Source organism: Phyllostomus discolor, chromosome 2 (assembly GCF_004126475.2).
Source record: "Phyllostomus discolor isolate MPI-MPIP mPhyDis1 chromosome 2, mPhyDis1.pri.v3, whole genome shotgun sequence".
Lineage (NCBI taxonomy): Eukaryota > Metazoa > Chordata > Mammalia > Chiroptera > Phyllostomidae > Phyllostomus > Phyllostomus discolor.
In genome coordinates, this window is record NC_040904.2 from 50278735 (window position 1) to 50304661 (window position 25927).

Genomic DNA, 25927 nt, shown 5'->3' on the forward strand with positions numbered 1-25927 from the left:
ACGCTGCATTGAGTGGGCAGCCCTGTCAGCTCAGAAATGTGGAAATTATTCTGGGCTGTGGGAATTTTCTATTTTTGACACATGCAAGTTCCAGTGATGAAGCAAGAGATCAAAGAAACTTTTCCCACTCTTTATTGGCTTGGCCAAAAAACCTGTTACATTTTGTTCCATAAAACAAAAGACATTTTTCATTTTCACTAATAACTTCATTGATTTGGGTATATTGAGTATGTTGGCTATCTCCCACTACTGGCATCTAGTGGGTAGAGGCCAGGGGTGCTGCTAAACATCTTCCAATGCCTAAGACATCCCCACAGCAAATAATTATTTGATCAAAAATGTCAGTAGTGCAAGAAACTTCACAAACCATTTTTGTCATGATCAATCAGTCAAAGCACCTTCTCCAACACTGTGCAAGTCGTTTTTTTGTGTTTCTGTTGTGTTTTTACGTTGCTTGAAATACGTTGCTTAAAAGCATAATACACCATGTTACATTTTTCTTCCACCTTCAATAGTAAAATAGCTGCATAAAAATTCACCAATTTTAGTAAGTTTTTAAAAAATACATGCGGATATGACAGCTGTCACAATGCAGCCTAACAAAACTGTGTTGAATGAAGTTAAAGACAAGCACTTCTAGAGCCATGGTACGGAAAAAACATAGTGGACTTTTTGGTCAACCCAATATTTGGGACTTAGGGAGGTATTACCTAAAATTCTAACTGTTTTTATTAAGGTACAGTTTACATATAGCATTACACTAGTTTGATGTGTACACCATAATGATTCAGTATTTATGTATATTGCAGCATGATTACCACAGTAAGTCTAATTAACATCTCTTACCATACACAGGTACAATTGTGTGTGGGGGGGTAAGAACTTTTAAGGCCTACTCACTTAGCAGCTCTCTAGTATGCAATACAATATTATTAACTACAGTCAAAATACTGTATATTATATTCCCATGACTTATTTTTTTTATAGCTGCAAGTCAGTACCTTTTGACCCTTTATTAAGATCACTTATTTTGCCCCTACCCCCATCTCCACCTCGGGCACCAGCAGTATGTGTTCTGTATCTAATGAGCATGTTTTTTTAGATTTCATATATAAATGATACTGTATGATATTTGTCTTTCTCTGAATTATTTCGCTTAGCATAATGCCCTAAAGGTCTATCCATGCAAATGGCAAGATTTCATTTTTTTATGGCTGAATAATATTCCATTGTGTATATACAATCATGAGCCAATAGAGACATTTTGGTCAATGACAGACTGTATATATGATGGTGGTCCTGTAAGACCACAGTATCACACTAGCCAGTGTATCTAGGTTGGAGCATCATCCCATAACTGAAAGATTATTGGTTCAGTTCCCAGTCAGGGCATGTACCAAGGCTGCAGGTTCAGTCCCTGCAACGTGGGCATGTCTGGGTGCATATGGGAGGCCACCAACTGATGTTTCTCTCTCACATCGAAGTTTCTCTCTTTCTCCCTCTCAGAAGCAGTGAAAAATGTCTTCAGGTGAGGAAAAAAATATGGTGGAGCTGAAAAACCTTAGTGTCATCTTAGTGTCAGAACATGAGGCATCACTCACCTGTTGGTGATGCTGGTGTAGACAAACCTGACCTGCCAGTCAAGTAAAAGTATAACCATGTAATTACATATAGTACATAGTACTTGATAATAATTAAATAAACAACTGTGTCACTGACTTAATGAATTTACTGTACTCTTACTCATTTTTAGTGTACTTTTTGTACTTATTAAGAAAAACTTTGCCGTAAAACATTATGTCCTGTTATGCCAGCAGCAGCCTCATACATCTTATGTTTACCTTGTCTCTTGATTGCACCATTTTCTCTTGTACTTGATTTGACCTTGTGTTGTTTTGCTATACAGGCTCGTAGCCTAGGAGGAATAGGCCATGCCGTACAGCCTGGTGTACACGTTCTGCCATCTAGGTTTGTGTGAGTGTCCTCTAGGGTGTCCCCACATTGATGAGGTCACGGAACAGTGCATTGCTCAGAATGGTTGTCGTTATTCAGTGGCACATGGCTGTACACCTCATCTCCTTTGTCCGCCGATCCATCAGTGGGCTGTTAGGTTATTCCGTGTCATAGGTAATGTGAACAGCACTGCACTAAACATGGGGGTGCATGTGTCTTTTTGACTTAATGTTTTTATTTCCTTGAGATAAATATACAGAATTGGAATTGCTAGATAATGTAGTAGTTCTATTTTTAAGTTTTCAAGGAATATCCAAACTTTTTCATAATGGTTACACCAATTTACATTCCCACCAACAGTGCACAAGCGTTCCCTTTTCTCCACATCCTCTCCAGCACTTTTGTTTTTTGGTACTAGGCATTCTAACAGGTGTTTTTATTTGTATTTTCCTGTTGACTAGTGATGTTAAGCACCTTTTCATGTACCTACTGACTATCTGTATGTCTTCTTTTGAAAAAATATCTATTCAGATCTTACACCTCTCTTTAATCATATATATATATATATATATATATATTTCTTGTTATTGAGTTTTATGAGTTCTTTACATATTTTGAATATTAACCTTTTACCAGATATGTGATCTGCAAATATTTTCTTCCATTTATTAGGTTGCCTTTTGGTTTTGTGGATGATTACTTTTGCTGTGAAGAAGCTTTTTGGTTGATTGGTCCCACTTGGGTTTTTGTTTTTTTTCTTTTGTTGCCTTTGCTTTTGGTATCGAATAAAAAGAAAAAAATCATCTCCAAAACCAATGTCAAGGATCCAACTGCCTAAATTTTCTTGTAGGAGTTTTGTGGTTTAGGTCACATGTTCAGTTCTTTAATCCATTTTGAGTTAATTTCTGTGTATGATGGAAGACAGTGGTCCAGGTTCACTATTCTTTCCCTATTGCGTATTGTTGTGTCTTTTGTTGTAAATGATCATTTGTTATAGGCCTTTTTCTGGGTTTTCCATTCTGTTCCATTGTTTTTACTCTGTAAAAACAGTTACTTTGTTTTCACATGCTAAGAGGTCACAATCTCAACCTGTCAAGCCAAGTAAGAGTACTGCATTTGAATGCCTTCTGAGTGTCTTTGATAGATATTACAATATTTTCTCACTTAATCCTATGGTATAGAGTAAGGCATAATAGTGCAGAAAGTTTAGTGTCTTGAAATCTGAGCATATCCCTCTATATTGTTTCTTTCACTGGATGGCAAAACCGAAGGAGCAAGGGGTAAGTGTGGCCTTTGCTGTTGTCCTCAGCTAGGCTTTGGGCAGCTCATGGAAGTGCCAGTTTTCTATAGACAGGAGAAAGGTATAGTAGCCTACCTTGTTCACTGTCTTTGCCAAATACTAACTTTCTTATATAATTTCATTTATTTTACCTAAAATATTCCTTCCTCGTCATGACCACACTAATCATAACTCAGGGAGGTTCATATTCCATTTAAATATGGCCTGGCCTTGGGAGTGTGCCGCTGTTGTGGACTGTCCCAAACCACTCAGAAATCTTTGTTGAAACCAGGCCAGGCTGGTGTAGGATTCAGTAGCTCTGGAAATGATGTGAAGTTGAAGTGGATTCTGTATTCTGGGTAATCATGTATTAATTGGCCTGAAGCTAAGAAAACCATGTTTAATAGTCTTCTTTTGGTGGGAAAGGCAGATGAGTCTGTGGCTTTAGAGTTTACCACAAAGCTAGGTTCAAAGCTCTACAGAGAAAAGCTTCACCAGCTAACTTAAACTTTATTCATTTGCCCAGAATTGAGTTGTATTTTCTTTTCTTTACTATTTTCTACTTTTTAAAGCAAGCAAATCAAGTGCGGTGAGGCATTTTGGTAAAAAGTGTTTTAGTGTATGGTTATTTTGATGGACATAATACACTAAGCCGGTAGGTGTCCAGTGCTGATTGCAAATAAGAATCAACTGTTAAAGATTTTTTAAAAAACAAAATTCTGAAGACCAGATTTTTCCTGGCTACTTATCTTAGAATCCCTGGGGTTTGGCTCAAAGATTTTTATGGTTTTTTTTTTTAAAGCACCACAAGTGATTCTAGTATATAGCCATGGTTGAGAACAACTTATATGAAGAAATAGGCAATTAGGAGTGAGTGTTCCTTCTCCCATCAGTAATCCATTCAGTGAAAGCCACTATTTCAGATGGCTAATCTTCACTGCATTAATCATTTTAATTATTTCTGAATATAAAGCATTCACATTATTGAAGTTTTAATTTATAAAAGGTACAAAGAGTGAAATATTTATAATTTTGCAGTGACCATCATTAGCATTTACTACTTAATTAGAAGTTACAAAAGGAATATGTACTACAAATAAAATTTCAGAATAGAAAGCCATGATTCTTCACCAGTCCCTGCCTGTGCCTTTCTCAGAGCAGAACTCTAGGGTCATTGTGCCATTTCCTTTGTGTTGTATCTTCCGTAAAATTTAGCAACAACTTTAAACTGATCAGAGCTCTGGGAGAGTTCTAAAAAGCAAGGGCTTTGTTGACCATCAGAGCAGAAGCCACTTCAAGACCACTGGGCGGCAGGCAGACACTGGGTCACGTGACTCCTGGGGTAGGGGTGGGGGGGATGCTGTTTCTGCTGCATCTGAGCTGCGCGGGGCTGAGGCACAGAGAAGGAAGCCTCTCATGGCCTCCAGGCTTGATGGCTTAGCCTCTTTAAAACCTCAACTCTGTAACTTCTTTTGTCTAAATTCTTTTTATTTCATTGACTTAACTTATTCCCCGCCCCCCACCACTTTTTAGCTCAGTTCCTTGCTGATTCCTGCTCTCAAGGAAACTGTGTGAGAGGGGAGGTTTTCCCAGGCAGGTTTGGGTGTGCGGATTATCTGTATCACCACTTCCCTGTCTACGCAAAGAAATTATTTCAAGGGCACCCTCCACCAAATTTTGGAGTGGTGACTGTATTGCCAGTGTTACACAAGTAAAGAAAGGTAAAATTTAAAGTAAAAGTTTCTTTTTACCTTAAATTTTGCAACTTTATAGAAAACAAAACTTGGTTGCCTTACTACATTGAGTTTTTTCTAGGAATGAAGCCGAGAGGGATGAAAGAACCAGTCTCTACTCCATCACGAGGGAGCCACAGGGGTCAGGAATGGTATGATGCCGAGATTGCCAGGAAACTGCAAGAAGAAGAAATTTTGGTGAGCAAATTTTTAATGCACAGGTTCAGGTGAATAAGGTGTTTTTTTGGTGAATTGAATCTTTCTTAGATTATATGATAGGCATTATAGCCCTTTATCAGTTGAGACACTAATGTCTTTTTTATAGGTGGGAAATCAAAACAACAGGAATAGTGTTTAATTTTATTTACTGAGTAAACATTAGCAATAGAATTCCATATCCTCGTGTCTTCATAATTGAGTTCTGATAATTCTCTAGGAATTTGCTGTAGGGCACTGATTTGGCAAACATAGACCCTGCTCTGGCTGGTGAATGTGTACCAAGCAATTACCAGCTTGAGGATGTTAATCACAACTAGTTTTAAATACCAGTTTATTTTTACATAAGATTTTAAAAAATGGACAGAATAGGATCCAATTAAGTTAATTTTTTGCATTTTCTATAATATAGGCTACCCAGGTGGATGTGAGAGCCGCTCAAGTAGCCCAGGATGAGGTGAGTTCGTGATGACGAGGTTGTTTGTTTAGCCAGTGTTCTTTGGAACTATGGCAGTAACTTTCCACCTGCAGTTCTGTAATCAGTAAGAATATGGACTGGATTTTTTTAAGGAAATCGCTAGACTTCTAATGGCTGAAGAAAAGAAAGCTTACAAGAAAGCCAAGGAACGAGAGAAATCATCATTGGACAAAAGAAAGCATGACTCTGATTGGAAGGTAGGGTCTGTTGTTTTGTTTGTTTGTTTGTTCAATGGTAAGTAAAATTAGAAATGTAAAGGGGGCTCTGCTTTTAGGGTGATCCCTGCAAATATGTTTAGGGTGTACAAAGTGCTTGTATCACATATGTGAATCTGACTTGTAAAAGTTGTTTCACTATAGAAAATCATATTAAATTCTTGAACGTAACCATGTAAAAAGTTATTGCCAAGATTGAAAAACTCACTTCATTCATTTTAAGACCCATCAGGATGTGAGTGTCGTCTGGTCATGAGCAATCTTAGTTTTACCACAGTTACCTTACAGGAGAATATAGCATTTTCACATGCTTGCAAATTGCCACACTGGCCTTTTCTTCCTGTCTGTACTTTCCCTGTGTACTGATACTGTGTTTCATTCCTGATGATGGACTCATTGTTCCTCTTTCCTCTTGGTCCTTGGCAGGCTGCAGATACCCCCAGCAGTCATTGCTTATGTCAGGGTGCAAGCACCGTCTAGTGTGAGCTTGAGCTATTACCTTCCCCTTGAGCTATTACCACGATTCAGAAGTAGGAGACAAAACAGTCAGTGATGTCAATTCACTCTACTGTGATCTAATTGTTGTATATGGTGGCTGCAAATACAATTTAATAGACTTGACTCATTAGTTACGTTGTGCAAAGCATTCCTCTGGACTTGTAGGGAAAGACAAAAATATTTCCTTATGAGAATGTAGAATGGAGGCAGGAAGGCAGACTGGAGACAGCTGACAAATACAAGGTCAAGCTGGCTGATGAAAGCATAATGGACGAACAGCAGAGGAGAAGGGAGAGGGTTCACGTCGTAAAGCGTCTCTAGGGAGAGAGTTTGTGTCAGATCTGGACAGATGGTGTGTGTCCACCTGTTCTCTAAGAGATGCCTCCCAGGGTCTCTGGTCCTGTCTGACTCTTGGCTATGAGGAAAGACAAGATACAGAAACCATGATACTAGTGTTGCTCAGTTACATGGTTGTCAGTTTTAAAGCAAATGAAAGTATTATTTCCAAGTGAATTATTTATACTCAATCTCCCTCTTACCATTTTTGGAAATCAGGACTTTTTTCCAACCCATTTCATTTTTAGTAGAAAAGTTCCCAAATGGTTGTCCATTAATGAAGCCACAAATAATTGCCCAGGACCTACTCAATTTCTTTGTTAACCCTGTGCAGGAGCAGGTATTTTTGAGGATTACAAATCAGTAAAGTAAAAGAGGAAGGCCACTTTTCTATCAGATATCAGAACTGCTGTGCTTTCTAGATTCTTTAACTGGTGCTGGTATTGTTCTTTTCTTAGAAAATGCCTTGAAATGTGCCTTAGTTTTTAACTTGAAAATCGTCCTCCCTGAGTGAGGTAGGTGTGCAGAAACAAGGTCACAAGCACACACCGAGATTCCAGGGACTCCGGGAGCCCACCAGTTCTCGTTAACTGGTGTGCAACCACTGTGCTGATAACGGGTGGCCAGGCACACCCTGGGGGGAGCATGTTTGCGGGGGGTTACTTGTTTAGCCCACTGATCTCACTGCCCTGACAGCCTCCAACATACCTTTGAGACCAATTTTTTTTTAATCTCTGAGTGGTGGTACTTAAAAATATTTTACGTCTTGAACTGAATGTAAGTAACCTGAAATAATTAAAGGGGAGTAGTTTCACACAATTTAGATGCATTCTAAACCTAATCTTTTTCCTTTCTTGGTTTCTTTATTTTTTTTTTCTGTTGTAGCCCAAAACAACTAAATCAGCACACTCAAAATCAAAAGACAGTGACGAACCTCACCGTTCTAAGAATGACAGGCCAGCACGGTAAGTTGGTGGTACCTGCAGCGGAGAGTGAGGAACTTGGCTTTGGGGTGAGTAAAGAGAAGTTGTAGCCTGAGGAGTGTTTGTTCTTTTCGGAGAACATCCAGACACCTGCACTCATGAGGTGGTATCAGGCCATGCCGGGTATTCTCCAACTTTTGTTTCTAGTCTTAAATTTGGGTGGAAGAGGTCGCATGAGAAAGATGGGGCATTTCACAGAAGCTGGGGTGTAGAGAGGAAGGATGTGCCTTTTGTTAGGACCGGTTCTTGTCTCTGTCTTTGCTGAACCGATGCCCTCAGCCAAGAAGGGATGAGCTTAAACGTGTACCTAAGTGGAGTCTCAGGTTTTAATTTTTCACGAGGTTCGTGATCTGTGTCTGACATTTACACATGCTCAAGTTCATTTCTTTGTGAGTCTCAGCATCCTAGGCAAATGCTCAATGAGTCATTACAGGCTGTTCTAACTCCTGCCAGGTCAAATCACTGTGGCTGTGTATAGGTGCTTTCTGGCTTCTCTCAGGAAGTTTTGGGGCATAGTAATGGAGCAGCTGCTCTTTTGACCTCAAGGTGTCAACCTTTAAGTCTCTGGGGAAGCAACCTTTTTATTTTCCCTTCATTGCTTTCTGTTGCTTTTCAAAAGAATATATGATTGGAATAGGAGGAAAGAATATTAAATAGAAAAAGATGAAAAATACTAAGTTCAACATTTGGAAAATTCTAAATTATTAGAATATTGAATTTTGATCCTGATTTCTAATAATATATTTATCAATTCCTAAAATGTAGTTTTATTACACTGAAGGCATACAGTATTGCTACCCCTTATTTGCCCACACTTAAGCTGCACTGCTTGTTTCTTTAAAGTGAATGTATTTAGTGCCCTTTAAAAGCCATACTCTTTTTCTAAGCTCTTGGGCTTTCAGAAGATAAAGGCCCTTTAGAAAATGATGTCAGATTTGTGAAGCTTTAGTGCAGCAGTAGTTGAATTTGTCTAATTGTGTAAAATTGGTTCTCGTAACTTTTAGTTAAGCACATGCCAAACTGTTTTTAAAGCAGATTTTAGTGCTACAGGGTTTCGTCTTATTTACATCTCTGCAATATCCACATAAAGTAACAACTGACTAATCTGTTCTCAGGAAGTGAATAGCTGTGCAGTGAATTGAATTCTGTAGTTATTCTGTCATCTTTGAAGTCTAAGGGCTCCTTAGAACACTAATAATTTTATAGCAGATAAGGCAGAACAATGTGGAATAGCTATTTTAAAAGGTTTATTAAAGTTGAAAGCAAGTTCTGGGAATGTAATAGGCACTCTTAAGACTATTCGGCATATTGCAAGAATAAATAATCAAATGATCCTGTATAAGTGAAAAGTGACCTATGACTGGTGGAACTGAAGTCTTTTTTGACCTGAGAGGATCATTTGTCTTTAAATACCATTTATAGAAAGATTATATATATGACAATATAAAAATGAAGAATATTATGTAGCCTATATGTTCGCAGTTTAAAATTAAAGCCTATTATCTTACTGTAGCTATCTGTACAACTAATGTCAGGATGTATGCTTTTTGGTTAGGATCTCTGTGTTCCTCTTCCAAAGTTAAAAGTGTAGCCACTTGTACAGAAAAAGATGGTTTCAAGGACTGAAAAACTTGGACCTGCCTAGGTCAATATGTTTTATTTACTTTAGTGTAGTTATAACAGTAGTACAGGGGATACAAATTCTCAGAGCTTGTAGCATTCATGGTCAAAAATCAATTTCTGTGTCTATTATAAAATTTTTCAACTCCTCCTAAGGAAATAGAGAACCAGCTGGCAACCTGAATTAATTATACCTCTTTGTATTTGGAAAAAGTTTCGACCCAAGTTATAAACTTTAACCATAGGATTTTATACTGGAAATACTATCTGGTATTGTATTTTTTTCCCTACTTATAGTTTTGAATAAAGATGCTGCCGCTGATAAAAATGCATACCTCTGTAGTTGAGTGTAGTATAGTAGTTAAGAAAGAGCACTGGTTTTGAAATCCATTTGAGTTTGAGCCCTGGCTCTGCCACTTAACAACTATGAAATTGGATGGATCACTTACCTCAGTTCTAACTCTAAAATATGTGTATGACATCCAGGCTTAGCTTAAAATTTAAGTGATGTATATTTATATACAACCAACCATGTAGTCTTTACTGTATGTACAAGTTTCCATCCCATGCTGACCTCTTCCAGATACTGAACACCCAGCAGAGGCCTATTGCTTGGGGAGAGGGTGAGAAATTTGGAAACATTTGCCTTTATTTTTATATGACAGAGCTCATTGTATTTACTAGCATAACTTTCCAAATTGCAGAATACTTATGCCTTTCAGAATGTGTATATAATTACACAAAACATCCTAGGACATGGTTATATCCTGACAAATAGTAACCTCATGTGGTCTCGTGCTTTAGTGAAACAACAAAACAAAAAAGGAGACACTTTATTTTTCATTTTCATTAAAGCCAAATATTTGCAGAAATCTTTAGTACATGATTAAAATAATAAGTTCAGAGTACTAAAAAATTCTCAATGTTTTTTACATTGTTTTGTTTTGACACGAGAAGGTGCAAATACAGGGCTGCCTTTTCCTTTTCTAAGCTCTACTTTGCCACCTAGTGGATTAAGGGATTTTGCAGTAAATTTTATATGTTGACCAATGTCCCTTCTGTCCCTTTCTCCCCCCTCTTGTCCTCCCATTTTACCTGCTGTCCTCCCTCTGTCACCTCTTCTCCCTTAACTCTATCACTTTCTTCATTTCTGTTCTTTGCTTTCTTCCTGTCTTTCTTCTTAAATCCTACCAAAACCATGTAAATTTCTCATTAGTGTCAGTGGCCATATCACATTAATCTTTGTTTCTCTAGTCCTTAGCACAATGCCTCACACATATTGGGTGTCCGAAAATGTGTTTTTATTGAATTATGTGCACCAAAACAAAAGAACAGTAAAATAAAATAATTTATCAAGTTCATGTAGCTGGCCAGGAGCTAAAATGAGAATTCTAAAACATTCTGACTTTCCATTCGTAACAAAAACATTTTTGCCATGTGACCCAGTGAGCAGTAGAGTTGTCCCCACCACTACTTCCAGTATCTCTAAATTCAGACTTCCCTTCAGGCCGCCACCACCTGCCGTGACAGATGCTGAGGATTCGGATTACACTTACTTTACGAACCAGCATAATGCCACACGCCATTTCTCAAGACCGGAGTCCTCTCATAAAGGTAAGAATATAGTATGTGGTCAAATTTAGGATCCTTTTAAATAATCCTTGTGGTATGGTGGAAAAATCAAATTCTGTCTATAGATCAGTGGAGTGGAAAAATACTCCTCTCAGCAGAACATTATAATATTCTTCATTTATGAAAAAATAATTTTTTAACGCTGCAGAAACAAAACACCTTAAATTAAATGTAAGATTTTCTATGTATTTTCATTTTTCTGCAGAGAGATTTCATTTTTTCATCAGATTCTTTATCAGATTGCGATGGTTGTTTCTACTATTTAGATCTGTTGGGATTTTTCTATTTTAGCTCTTGTTTACCATCTGCCCAAGTCTGTATTTATTAGACTTAAAATACACAAATACACACACACACACACACACACACACACACACAGTTATGCAAAAGAAAAATGGGGCAAGGAAAATGAGGAAAGAATATGAGATTTAAGTTGGACCAGATCTTTAAAATGAAAGAAATGTTTGCGTTTAATTACTTTTCAAAACATATGCTTTCACTAATGTGTTTCTTAAAGATAGTCATAAAATGAGATAACAAAAAGTAGTTTCTTGTATTAATCATCTAAAATGAAAGTGATTTTTTTTTAAATCTATACCCATGTGCATGCCTAGTGAGGAGATGGGAGGGAAAGAGAGGGGGAAGAAAGATCAGTGGGAGAGTGTCACATCCATCCATCGGTCGGTTGCCTCTGGTTAGTGCCCCAACTGGGGACCGAACCTGCAGCCTAGGCATGTTCCCTGACCAGAAATCGAAACCATGACTCTGGCTTATGGGACCTTGCTCCAGTCAGCTGAGCCATACCAGCCAGGGCTAAAATTGGAGGCGGTTGTAATAATGTCTGTGTTGTCAGGATCGTATAAGTAAAATATCTGAAAGCAAATATTAGGTTTTATTGATGTTTATTTTCTGTTACGGTTTCTTTGAAGATTTCTTAGGTGATGTTTTCATTACACTTTTCCAAATCTAAAGACAACCTTCTTAAACTTCTTTTTTTTTCCTGCAGTCATAACAAAATACCAATATACAATGCCATCCCTAACTAATTAACTCAGAATTTCTAGGGGATGAGAGTTGCTGCTAGTCATTGGTATTGTTTCAAAGCTTTTCTTCCCACCACCCCACCCCCTTCATTCTAAGAGCCATCCTCTATTGAGAATAAGACACAAGACATTATTTAAAAGATGGAACTTGTTGGACTTCATCAAACAACCCCTGTACTACAAATTCTATTCTTTGGTGGCCTTTTTACCATCCTTGATTTAACTGCAAGTAGCTCATGATGTTTTTTTCTTATGCTATATACTTGCATTATTTTTTAAGGGCTGCCTTCCTGTTCTTGACATATCTTTGGTATATAATATTAAAATAACACTTTGATTCTATATGTAAATATTTTATACTCAGGAGCAAAGCACAAAATGCATAGATATAAAGATAAATAATTTTGCCTAAGCAATCTGAGAGAGTTTCATGGTTTAAATTATTTTTTATTTTAATTTTTAATTTTATTTCTTAAAGTATTTCTGAACTTTTAAACTTATTGTTGACATTCAGTGTTATATCAGTTTCATGCATACAACATAATGATTAGACATTTATATAACTGATGAAGTGATCACCTTGATAAGTCTAGTATCCATCTGACACTGTAGGGGGTTTTTTTGTTTGTTTGTTTGTTTTTAATATATCCAGTCCTCTGCCTGAGGCTGGAACAGGCATTCTTTTTTTCTTTTTTCTTTTAAGATTTTATTTATTTATTTTTAGAGAGGGAAGGGAGGAAGAGAGAGAGAGAGAGAGGGAGAGAGAGGGAGAGAGAGAGAGAGAGAGAGACAGACAGACAGACAGACAGACAGACATCAGTGTGCGGTTGCTGGGGGTCATGGCCTGCAACCCAGGCATGTACCCTGACTGGGAATCAAACCTGCGACACTTGGTTCACAGCCCGAGCTCAATCCACTGAGCTATGCCAGCCAGGGCACACTATAGTTATTACAATATTATGAACTATATTTTCTGTGCTATACTTTAGTTCTTACAACAATTTTTGTAGCTACCAATTTATACATCTTAATCCCTTTACCTTTTTCACCCATCCTCCCAACTCTCCTCCCATTTTCCAGTCATCAGTTTGTTCTCTGGATGTGAGTTTGTTTCTGTTTTGTTTTGTTTTGTTTTGTTTTCTAGATTCCATGTATTAAATGAAATCATATGGTATTTGTTTTTGTCTGGCTTATTTCACTTATACTAATACCCTTTAGGTCTACCCACATTGTTGCAAATGGCAAGATTTCTTATTGCATTGTATATGTGTACCACACTTTTTAATGTACTTGTCTATAGGTGGACACTTCAGTTGCTTTCGTATCTTAGCTATTGTAAACAGTGCTTCAGTAAACATAGGTTTATGTATGTCCTTTCAAATTGGTGTTTTTGGTTTACTTGGATAAGTACCCAAAAGTGAAATTGCTGGATCTGTGGTAGTTTATTTTTATTTTTTGAGGAAACTCCGTACTCTATACTGTTTTCCACAGTGGCTGCACCAGTCTGTGTTCCCACCAACAGTGTGTGCAAATTTCTTGATTGTTGATTCTGTGATGATAACCATTCTGAAAAATGTGAGGTGATCTCTAATTGTGTTAGCTCGGATTTCCCTGATGATAAGGTGATGTTGAGCATCTTTTTACATGTCTATGGGCCATCTGTATGTCTTCTCTGGACAATTATCTATTCAGGTCCTCTGCCCATTTTTTAATTGGATTGTTTGTTTTTTTTTTCTTTTGGTGTTAAGTTGTTTGACTTTCTTATATATTTTGAATATATTTTAACCCCTTATTGGATTTTAACTGGTGAATATCTTCTTTTCATTCAGTAGGTTGTCTTTTCCTTTGGTAGATGGTTTCCTTCAGTGTGTAAAAGCTTTTTTACTTTGATGTAGTCCTGTGTGTTTATTTTTGTTTTTGTTTTCTTTGCCCAAGGATACATATGTATGTATGTATATGTGTGTGTGTGTGTGTGTGTGTGTGTGTGTGTATATATATAGCTACATATAGTAGCTATATATATGTATATATGGATATATGGATATATATAGCCACATATATTAGCGCGCGCGCTCTCTCTCTCTCTCTATATATATATACACACACACACACACATATATATATATGTATATATATATATATGTATATATATATAGCTAATAATGGTGTCAAAGAGTTTACTGCCCGTGTTTTCTTCTAGGAGTTTTATGGAGTCTTACATCTAAGTCTTTAATCCATTTTGAATTTATTCTTTTATTGATAATATGATATAAGAAAGTGATCTAGTTTCATTCTTTTGCATGTGTCTGTCCACTTTTCCCAGCACCATTTATTAAAGTGATTGTCTTTTCCCCACTGTATATTCTTGCCTCTATTGTCATAGATGAATTGATTATATAGGTGTGGGTTTCTTTCTGGGATCCCTTGTTCTGTTGTATTGATCCAGTGTGTCTGTTGTTTATGGCAGTACTATGATGTTTTTATTATTATAACCCTGCAGTATAGTTTGATGTTAGGTAGTGTGATACTTTCAACTTTGTTCTTTTTTCTCACCATTTCTGTGGTTATTCGGGGTCTTTAGTGGTTCCATATAAATCTTAGGATTATTTGTTCTAGTTCATTGAAAAATACCATTGGTATTTTGAGAGGGGTTGCATTGAATCTGTAAATTGCTTAGTTTCAAAGATTTTTTTTTCCTTAATGGTGTTTCTTCTTTTTTCCTCCCCTCCCAGGTTTCCATTACAAGCAGTAGAAACCTAGGAATCTGCCTTGAAAACGGACTCACTGTAGCAAATGTTACTGGATGATACAGAATGCATTCCACGCTTATTTTTTCCCTCCTATATTTGTATTCCTGGGATTTATCCTCAAGTGTTTTTCTGACCATAAATAATTTTTAATGCATTTAAAATGTTTTTGCTTATTTCTGATCATTTGGGCAGTACAAGAAAATCTAGCTTCTGAATATTGACCACCTCTACACTGCATATGCTTCCTGGGATATAATAACTAAGAGATCTATAAAATGCCATTTTTCTTACGTATGGAATATTGGCATCTAGGAACTAAGCTTTATTTAGGAATTAGAATTTAGTGAAGATCATATGATTAAGCTAAAACATAATGTTTGGATGAAATGCAGAATAAAAGAATGTAAGAAATAGTTTTGGGAGGTGCACTAGTGTATGATATATGGAAAGACAGAGCCTTTTGTTTTTCGTACTCTTCAGGAAAAGAAAAATATCACAACTATAACGTATTAAAAAAATCTGCGGTAGTTGAAACATGTTGCTCTGACTACCAGGACTATGAGTTTTGCATATCCTTACACATCCTCCAGGGAAAATTGGCCTGGATGTCCTCTCACCCTTTCTTGCTATTGCTTCCTCAATAGCAAGGCTTCTGAAGCCTCTAGGCATTGCCCATTTATTAGTATTTATTGGGAAAAAATTAATTCTATTATATCTTAACTCAGGTCTGTGTGAAGTCAACTAAAAATGAAAACTTTCTATTCCTTCTTTTATTTTACACTTACTCCTATAGCCAAGGCAAATGGAATTGGGAAGGTGTGTTCATAAGTAATGATCTCATCATTCTCTCTGGTCATAGATTGAAGTTTTCCTCTTGCTTAAAAAAACATAGCAGTATTTGTTGGCAACCTCTCACAGATGTTTCACATATGTCCCAACAATTAGATTAATTCAACTTGAAGTTGATAAAGTACTTCTTTATGCAAGTTTTTGATTCTACATATTCATTAATGATACATGATCATCAGATCTTTAATACAAGACCTTTAAATGCCTCTTCAAGAAATCTAGTCTTTGTCTAGCTCCTAACCTTATGGAAATACTTCTTTTCCCATACTAGTAAGTAAACCCAAATGTCAGTCATGCTGTGTTTATATACACACACACACACACAAACACACATGTATGTGTGTATATGTATATATGTATGTGTAATATATTCACGGCTTGACTGCCTATTATTTTTCACTGTATGGTGTTTATTTAGGGATGAAATGTATAGGCAACTAGAGAAAAAAGCTCTTAATCCATTCTTTCCCCATTGGGAAATGCCTTCAATTTGCCTTATCTTTCCAGATATTTAGAGTCAGGCAATATTCAGGAAGCTATTTAGAGTAGTTTTGAGAGTGGATTTGAATCTTTCATTCTCAAAAGGGTCTTTGGTTTCATGAAGTTTTTGGATTATATGAATTAGGGTGAAAGGTATCTAAGAGTTAAGTTTTGGAGAAATGATAATCAAAAAAAGAAAGAAAACCCTAAAGAAGGTAGTCATTTCAGAGAAATGGGGAGAGGGAAAATAACAGGACTTTGAATGGCCATGATGAAATGAATGAAGAAAAGCCTTCATTTCGTCAAGGGCAAACCAGACTCATCCTGGCCTTACATCAAATTGCAGAGATGGTGGTTTCAATATCCGAAGCTGAGGCCTGCTGACTCATAGGAACGCCATATGTTTCTTTGTCTGCCCTGTGGTTTTGCTTCTTGTTTTTTAGAAGTCTTTATGGTAGATTTAAAGAAAAAAAGAAGTATTTTTATTTGATAGTTAGGCAAATAGGCAATATCATTTGCCATATTTTTATTTTATAAATGTTTATTTTTATATCTCATGCATTGATCAGTTTTACTTTTAAAATTCTGCATTTCCCTTGCCTCTCATGTACTTTATCCGATTGTATTTATTATTGTGAAATGCCAGCTGAGTATATTTCATTCCACAATGTCAGGCCACTTAACACTTAACCAGGCTGTTAGTGTTTTGACTGTCTTAGTAAGTGACCAAAGGTGACATTTCCCTTGTGACATTCAATTCAACATCTGTACTGAAAATTTGATTTTTTTAGGTTTTTAAAAGATTAGTATTCTAAGATATTTTAATTTAACTTAATTTTTTGTAAAGCAGATACTTTTTTAAAAGAGTAACAGAGTAATTCTTTCCCCATGAATAAGGAGGCAGAAATCAAAGTCGACCAGTTAAATCCTCTTATTCTCATTCAAATAATGCGATTATCTTTGAGATCATACAAGCAACTAACAAGAGTATTTTTTATTTTAAGAAACTGACAAATTTCACTGTGTTCTCTGCTTTTCACTCCCATTTTTATATAAGTATGGAAGCATTTATTTTGCTCCTGTCCCTAGTGCTGGAACACACACAATTTAATTTTTAGGCCCACAATGCATTATGCTTTAATGTTGTGATGTAAACTAATACTTCTGGCCTTGGAAAAATCTTTCTGTTTCTATACCTCTGTTCTCTGGAGGCCAGGCTCTGTTAACTAGTATTGCTGAATGAGCACAATATGTTAAGGAGCCTTATACTGGACAGGTACAGCCCCTCCCCAAACCTCGCTTTTTGTAGGTCATTGCCAGGAGGCTGGGTGAGGGAGGGTCCACTTAAACATCTTGAGTTAAAAAGAAGTCAGCTGTGTGTCAGACTGGCACCAACCATATTGTTGTACGGAGAGCCTAGACAGTTATGCACATGCTTTAAAAGAACATCGAGATTTTTTTAGAAAGTGACTTTCAATACCATTGAAATACTTTTTCTCAAATGTCTTTACAAAAACTAGCAACAGTCTAATGAACTGCAAGAAAAAATTTATGACTTTTCATTATAGAGAAACATCTAAAGTAGAAAAGAGAGATATGGAGAGATGCTCCCAGGAGGAAAACCTTTTCAGAATGGCAGTGGCCACTTGGATCTGCATCATCATATTCCCAAATGTGTGACCTTTGGCCTGGTGTTCCCCTGAACTCACAGAACTGTGAACTGGACCCAGTCCCTCCTTTCCTTCTCCGCTGTGGCCTGTGGCCAAGCTTCAGCGATGGATCAATTCATTGCTGACTTTGACCACGCCTTTCCCTCCATGTCAAGACTTTTTTGGTATGAAAATAACAAACTTTTAAATGATAATTATTTTTCTTTAATACTGTCAAATATTCTCTAAATTCATCTTGTGCCAAATTGTTCTTTGAAACACCTATTATAATATGGTGCATTCAATTTACCACAAAAGTGGTTAACATTTTAGAGCCTTGATTTTTAATGAGTGTTACCTTTGTATGAAAACCACAAATACCAGGGTTATTCATTTATTCGGTGGTGTTTTTCTTAGAATGTAACTGTGGTGACTGGCTGTAAAATCTTCAGCCAAATGTAGGAACAAGTCACCTGAGTAATCAGCTTTCTGAAGGACTGAGAGCAGAATAGAACTTGCACTCAAAGGTTTTTTTTTTCCCCTTTTGGGAAAACAGTATTTGTGTAGGGGATGTCACTGTGGGAAGGGAGCACCGATTGGGTAGATTTCGCTGTACATAGTGTGCCATATTCTGATAACATTGGCTTTTTAGAGAGAATCATAAAAAATAAAAACGTGTTTATTCAACAAAAAGGAAAACACAGATTTTTAAAGTACTTTGTTCATTACTTACTGCTCATTGTCAGAGAAGTGACTAAATGAAAAGGTCCCATTTTTCCTCACATCTGGTGGTGCCTGTGAGTCTTAAAGCCATAATTGCTTATCTTTCTATTGCCAAAATCCTTTTTTACCCTCTGCCCGTAAGAGGTAACATGGGCAGGGAGAAGTGAAGACCCCCCTAGTAATGCTACACGGAGCACAGAGTCATCCAAATTCCTGGTGGGGGGGCGATCTGTTATCCTGATGATATATAAGATCATTAAAGGGAAGAGTCCAAGCTGTTGTTGCTCTTGCCATTTAACTGTTGTTGGAAAAGCTGACGTTTCATTCTGGAGAAACCAAGAAGGAAGAGGTAAACTGGGAAATCTCACTTGTGCAAAGTCACTTTTCTGATGAGACCTGCACTTTTGTCAGCAGTGTCTCAAGGAGCAGTATTGCCTTAATTAGTGTGATTCCAACCGAGGTCAGTGTATTGTACTTCTTATCTGTAAATGACTGTCAACTCTCCATTATCCCCAGACGTCCTTGCCATCAGGAAGGTTGGAACTCCTTCCACTGAGCTAAGGGTAACCAATACACCGATAGATACATCATTTCATGTCAAGTTTGCCTCTCTGCAGACAAGCAGTGGCATGGCTAAAAATGCTGGGGGGGGTGGGGGGGGATTTCCTGGCCAGATTCTTCAGGTGATCACTTCCTGAATAATTGAGAGTTGACTGTCTTTTTCCATTATGACTATGTAGATGATATTTCCAAAAGTTCTGTTACGCATTGAAGTCAACTCAGTATTGTTTTGTAAGAATTTCATTGACACTCTTAGCATGGAAGTGCACAACATTAACAGCAAAAAGAAAACCAAACAAAATAGAGACCTTTACTTGAAATTAGAGATTTGATGGCGTGAAGAGTCTTTCTGGTTTACTACCTTCCATAGAAAATGAACCGAGAAGACTTGCTGGGATAGGGAAGACACCAGGCTGTTCATTAAAGGTGTAGTTGATGCCACAAACTGACATAACTGTCTAAGTAATCGTGTTGATTTGTGGAAATATCTGGTCCTAAAAACCACTCTTTCCCTTATGTGTTTGTGTGAATTGCCTAGAAACATGTTCCAAATAGATTTAATGTGCATTTGTGTAGTCTCAGCAAACTAGAAAATGTTTTTTCTCCTTTTGAGTAACTCCTCATAGCATAGGGATCCAGCACTATGCTGGTTTCAGCATTTCAGAAAGGACAGAATTAATTGTGTAACTCAGTTCCCCACTATTTATTGCTGAGTTTCATGTATAAAGAATAGGAAAATTAAAAGACAGGGTTTGAGGGACATTTCTTTCACAAAGAGCAAGGATTAAGAACAGTGAAGACAGTTGGGAGAATTTTCTGTCACACATTAAATGCTTAGGATATGTTTTTGTTGCACTGAATTTCAGACCATCACTGCTAAAATAGTTTCTACCTGTTAAATTTTGTGGAAAGGGTTTTGGTGTTAGAATATTTTTTAAAAATTCTGGTTGAATTAGTATTTGAAATCCCTGCAGGTTATAACTTCAACTCTTGCTATAAACTGAAAGCCCAATGCCCTTTCTCAGAAATAGCTATATTTTTTACCTGCCTCTTAAAGGCAACCCAGTATTTATTTCATGAGGTATTGTACATAATGAGAAGGTATAGTAGGAAGGTAGCATATAAAAATGATGATCCAAAATGAGAATTCTCTGAAATGGTGTTTTCCTTAAGAAGGATCTATCCCAGCACAAAATTATATTTTAAAAGGTGCTGATTAACCAAGTACAAGAGTTTGCTTGTATAAATCAAGTTGCTCAGGAAATTTGAGGTGGTGCTGTCATTTGTCTTACAATTCGGAAAAGTACTCTTTTGCGACAGACACAACACGGTGCCCAGATAGTTTTGGATTCTTTTGACATTTGCAATGTGAGTATGTTTAAAAAACATGTGAGGCACTATCCCAAGTGCTCATCAATTTGTAGCCAAGCCCCAGAGGGAAAAGCAGCTTTGAAATAGTTACTTCATGAAACTGAACAGTACCTTAATGAAACAGTTGCCCAAGGACAGAAAACAGGGGCCACCTCGAACCACATGCCTATCTAGAGATTAAGTGAAACTGTGAGGGACACTGTGGATGCCTTAAAAGGTGACTGATGTTGGGGACTGGTGGGTGTGGGTGCACCCATCTGGATAAGCTGAAGGAGACAGTCTATTTTAATTCACGTTCATACAGCACAAGTTGTTCCCACTCACGACCTCATTGAGGAAAACAAGAAACATGGTGCTGGTGACTTTCATGTGTCTTGGGAGGTGGAGGTGGCAATGTCAATTGGACTCTCCAGTGCTCAAGCCTCCCTTAAATGCCACTTACACATCTACATTAATCCATCTATGCAAGCTTGTGTTTTTATGGTTTGTTTTTTATATCTATGTTCCATTTGATTCTATAAACATCGGGATTAACATTGATATTATGAATAATTTTTAAACCAAAGTATCGTATAAGTTTGTGTGCTTGTTTTCCTGGCTGGTCTGAGGCAAACACCAATATTGTCCTTTTCTCTTAATAAAGTCATACGTTTGTTAAAGTCAGTGCTCTCTGACTCATGCTCTCTTTACTGCCTTCAAAGACTTAGGACGTTCTGGGAGGATTATCTATTTTCTTTACAAAGGAGCCCTGTGTCTTTCTTTAATTATGGTAAAATTGTCTCTTACCCAAGTTCCATCCACTTTCTGTAACTGTTACAGAACAGGGCCAAGGAGGGTACGATATACTGTTACCGAAAGGACCCCCCACTAGGTTCACTTGTCTGCCGCCAGAGGAAAGATGTCTCTCAATGCCAGAGATTTGTGAAAAGGAAAGGAAATGTTCATTTAAAGCTATATAGACTTAAAGTAGTGACCTCATGTCTTCATTAAAATATCAAAGTCTTTTAGGATACCCACAGACACACACAGTGTTTCCTTCTCCCTCTGCCCTAATTTGGGGTACCATATCTCAGGAAAAGAAGTAGATTCAGGCTCCTGACACCATCAGCTGTGTTGTTAGCCAGGATCAAGCCGCATGGTTCTCGGCAAAACTGTGGGGGCCTCCACCCTGGCCAAAGCCAAGTGGTTCTCCCCTCCACCAAAGCTGCAGGGGTCTGCACTCTGGCAAAATGGTGTGGTTCTTCTTGGCAAAGCTGCGAGGGGGTGTCCACTCTGCCAAGACTGTGTGGTTCTCCCTTTAATGGCTGCTGCATCTGGGTTTAAATGTGCACGCCGATCTTCCTCTGCAGCCCCATTTCTGACTCCTCCCACAATTGACTACATTTGCCGGCACTCCCATATCCTTCCAGCTTTACTGGGCTGCCAAATTGGGTCTGGGCAGGTGTGGCCCCATGGCATGGAGACAATCATCTTCAAGCTCTCACGCAGGCGCTGTTACCAGGGGGAGTTGCCTTCCAGTTAAGTCTTGGGTGGAAGTCACTTCCATCTCCCTGGCTCAAAGCATGGCCACAGCTATTTAACATATCTATGCAACCAGTTAAAAGTTATAGATATGTTAAAGGACCATGCCAGAGATTAGCTACAAAGCTGTTGCTATGCAAAACAGCTCTCAATGTTCCTGCCTCAGGTGTCCCCCTAGCTCACACCTATGAGGGGAAGGGGTGAGGACATCTTACATATCTTTCTAGTATTTCTTGGACAACTTGAGTTATGGACCCCATTCCAAATCCCTATTTGGGGTCCCCCTCTTGGCTGTTTCATAACCACCCGCAACATGATACTGATGGTTCATTGATCATTGCAATTCTCAACACGCACTCCCAAGTCTGAAGTCGGTTAGAAAAATGATTTTATTTTGTGTGTGGTGGTGGCTTGGCAAATATGTAGACGTTCATACAATAACCCAGACAACTGAGGACCCATGAGTGCAACAACTTCATGTGCACACATTAATAATAACTAGTTTCATTTTACCTTTATGAGGCAGAGGTCTTTATTTTATTTGGCTTGATAGGGTAACCATGATGTAGAAACTGATTCTGTAGAAATTTAGCAGGTTACTTAAAAGTAAGATGCTGCTTCCGTGACTTTTAAAGTGATTCTTAAAGAGGTCACTGTTTAGATTTCCTGGACCAGATTCTCGAGGCCTCTCTGGCCACTATTATAGGGAATCTAAAAGATCTTATGTATCTGTACTATATATCATGACCAGATGCCTTGATGGACACCAGTTATGTGCAGGTGTTATTTAGTTAGAGAAAGTTTGTATATTTATTGTAGCCTTTTATTTCTAAAGAATCATGAATGAAAATTGCCAGTGCAAAAAGTTGACACATCTAGAAGCTGATGCAAAAAATGTAATTCTGATAAGAACAGATGGATGTGGACAACAGGGTGATCACGGCAGTATAAGGAGGTATGAAAGAATTAGTAATGGAAAACATACAATAAAAAATAAAGCTACGATAATAAAAAAAAATACGTAATTCACGTAAGCTCCCTTGAATCTGTAGTGGAATGTACATAATGTGATTGAGTGGGTGTTTGTGGATGTGACTGAGTCCGAGAGTGGAGAAGTAGCACTCTAGAAAGCCCCTCCTTAAAGGCAGAACATTAGCCAACCCCCCATAAACTTGGGAGATTTAGAGAAATCTTTAAGAGCACTTCGGATCACTACAAGTCATAGCGAAGGGGATGAAGGCAATTTCACCCCTATGTCAAGGGGCGGAAGACCACTTGGCTCCTCCCCTCCATCACATCTAGATTGCGTGCTTGCTAAAGACAGCGTCAAAGTCAGGGAACTCAAGACATGTACAGGAATAAGGAGATTAGGGTCCCCATCCTGGCTTTGCTGTGTGTAAACTTGCTTCTGAACCTGAGGACACCACCGCTTGCCATCTGTACCTCAGTTCTTTCACTGAAGAGGCACGTTGCGGTGAGCGTCGGTGCTCTCCAAGCGCTCCTTCAGCTCCAACGCTAGGATCCCTGCTGTCCCGGCCTGCGAGGTTTTCAAGATGCTCTGGAAAGAGAAGAGCCCCGCCCCGTGCGGTACTGGGGGCCTGGCAAGTCTCCGAAACTTCCTCGACGTTTATTTGTTGGGTCTTATTTCTGATCTTGTGTTCCTTAAAAACACAAGATTTTTAATTTCTCTTAACTTCATTTATTTTTGCCTTTCTTGACAAAAATTGTACTATACAATGTGTTTTGATTTATATATACACTGAAATGATTACCACAAACTAGTTAATACCCACCTTTTATTGTTATTTGTGTGTGTGTGTGATAAGAACACGAGATCTAGTCTCAGCAAGTTTCAAGTTTATAACATACTATTATAACTATAGGCACTATGCTGTATATTAGTGTCCAAAACGTATTCATCTCACAACTGAAAGTTTGTGCCTTTTGCTGCCCTTAGGTTCCTGACTGCACTATTCTGCCACTCCTAACTCCACACCCAGCACATTGCCCTTAATTGACAGGTGTCCCACTAACCAAAATCTGTCTTTTTATTCCCAAGTTTCAAATGGGAGCTCCTTCACCAAAAAGTCTGTGGATGGTCTTGTGAACCTTTGTACCTCCCACTAGTATACCTTTCTTTCATACTTTTCAAACACAGGTTCCTCACCAATTCCTGTGCCTAACTAATCAGACCTGGTTTGGGTCCCGTTAGTCACGACAGGTGTTAATTAAACCTGCCGCACTAGATTACTTGGCATGATTACTTACCTTACAAACAGCGCTGTCGGCGCCCGCCTGATGGAGGAAGACTTTCCTGCTGACCTGCCACACCGCTGCCCTCAAACCTCACACCAGACCCTGGGAGTTCTCACAATGCAACTGGGGACGTGAGTGTGAGTGTGAGTGTGTGTGAGTGTGTGAGGATGTATGTCTGCAGCATATCTAACTCTGGCTTTAAAGGTGTATGTATAACTGACGACGGACTTTTCTGGCCTGGAGTGGTGAGTACCAAAGGGTGTATATCACCCTTTTATGGATCACGCAATATGGCTCAAGTCTTAAAACGTCTTTGTCTAGCTTCATCATGAATATTTTCTCCTGTATATTTTTTCCTAAAAGTTTTGTTGTTTTAAGTTTTGCATTTAAGTCATTGATCTACTTTGAGTTAATTTTGTTTTTTTTTTTTTTTTTGGTTTTGTTGTTGTTGGTGCCTGTATGTCCAATTGCTCCAGCACCATTTTTTGAAAAGACCATGTTTGCTCCATTGAATTGCTTTTATACCTTTGTCAAAATCAGCTGAGCATATGTTGTGTGGGTCTGAGTTCTCTATTTCCCATTGGTCTGCTTCTCCCTCCGCCAGTACCACAGTTTTGATTATTGCAGATAGACGGTATGTCTTAGAATTGGGTAAACTGATTTCTTAACTGTATTTTTCAAAATTGTTTTAGCTATTCCTGTTCTTCTGTCTTAGAATATAAATTTTAGACTAATTTTGTACACATCTACAAGACATATTGCTGGGATTTTGAAAGGAATTATATGAAACCTCTGTATCAATTTGAGGAAAATTGATATTTTTATTGTGTTGGGTCTTCCAAAAGAGAAAAGAAAACTAATGCTGTGTCTCCATTTATTTAAATCTTTCACCAGTATTTTGTAGTTTTTAGCATTTGCACGCAGTACGTGTTTTGTTAGGTGTACTTCAAAGTATTTAATTTTTGTGTGATTGTAAATGGTATTTTGTGTTCTCGTGTCTTGCTAACATACAAAAATAAATTGATTTGGGTACATTTATCTTGTATCCTGTGGCCTTCCTGAACTCAGTCATTCTGGTTTTGTGTAGGTTGATTGGTTTTCTACAATTGTGCCATCTTTAAAATGGACAGTTTTACTGCCTCCCTTCTTATTTGTATGACTTGCATTTCCTTTCCTTATTGTACTGGCTCGAATTCCTAGCACTGTGACCAATGAAAGAAGTGAAAGTGGATATCCTTGCCTGGATTCCAATCGTACGGACAAGCATTTGCTTTTGACATTTTAGAATAATGTTAGCTATTTGTCTTTTTATGATGCTCTCTATCAAGTTGAGGGATCTCTTTCACTGCTTGTTTTCTGAGAGTTTTTATCATGAATTTGTATTGAATTTTGTCAAATGTGTGTGTACGTGTGTGTGTTTAGCCTCTTCATAGTGCAGATTACATTGATTTTTGAATTTGGAGCCAGGCTTGCATCCCTGGTATAAAGCTCACTGGGTTGAGATGTGTACTTCTTTTTTATATAGTGTTGTTGAATTCTATTTTCTAATATTTTGTTAAGGATTTTGCATTTATATTTGTGAGCAATATTAATCTATATTTTTGTACTGTTATTAAATTTTGCATTAGGGCAATGCTAAAAATAGAGAATTTTCCTATTTTGTGAATGAGATTATGTAGAATTGGTGCTCTTTTTTAATAAAGGTTTTTATAAAGAATTTTCCAGTGAAATCATCTGTGCCTGGAGATTTCTTTTTGGGAGTTTTTAAAAATTCAGTTTTT

At 37.7% G+C, this 25927-nt stretch overlaps 1 protein-coding gene across 1 annotated transcript in view; it reads left to right on the forward strand.

Moving 5' to 3' along the window:
• LOC114490438 (coiled-coil domain-containing protein 50) overlaps positions 1-21028 on the forward strand; it is a 43684-nt gene extending 22656 nt beyond the window's left edge. The window contains exons 7-12 of the mRNA XM_036015769.1: positions 5048-5163; positions 5594-5638; positions 5752-5856; positions 7594-7673; positions 10819-10925; positions 14719-21028. Of these exons, the coding sequence (XP_035871662.1) occupies positions 5048-5163; positions 5594-5638; positions 5752-5856; positions 7594-7673; positions 10819-10925; positions 14719-14738 (473 nt within the window). The 3' untranslated portion in view covers positions 14739-21028. The remainder of the gene's footprint in view (positions 1-5047; positions 5164-5593; positions 5639-5751; positions 5857-7593; positions 7674-10818; positions 10926-14718) is intronic.
• The last annotated feature ends 4899 nt before the right edge of the window (positions 21029-25927 follow it).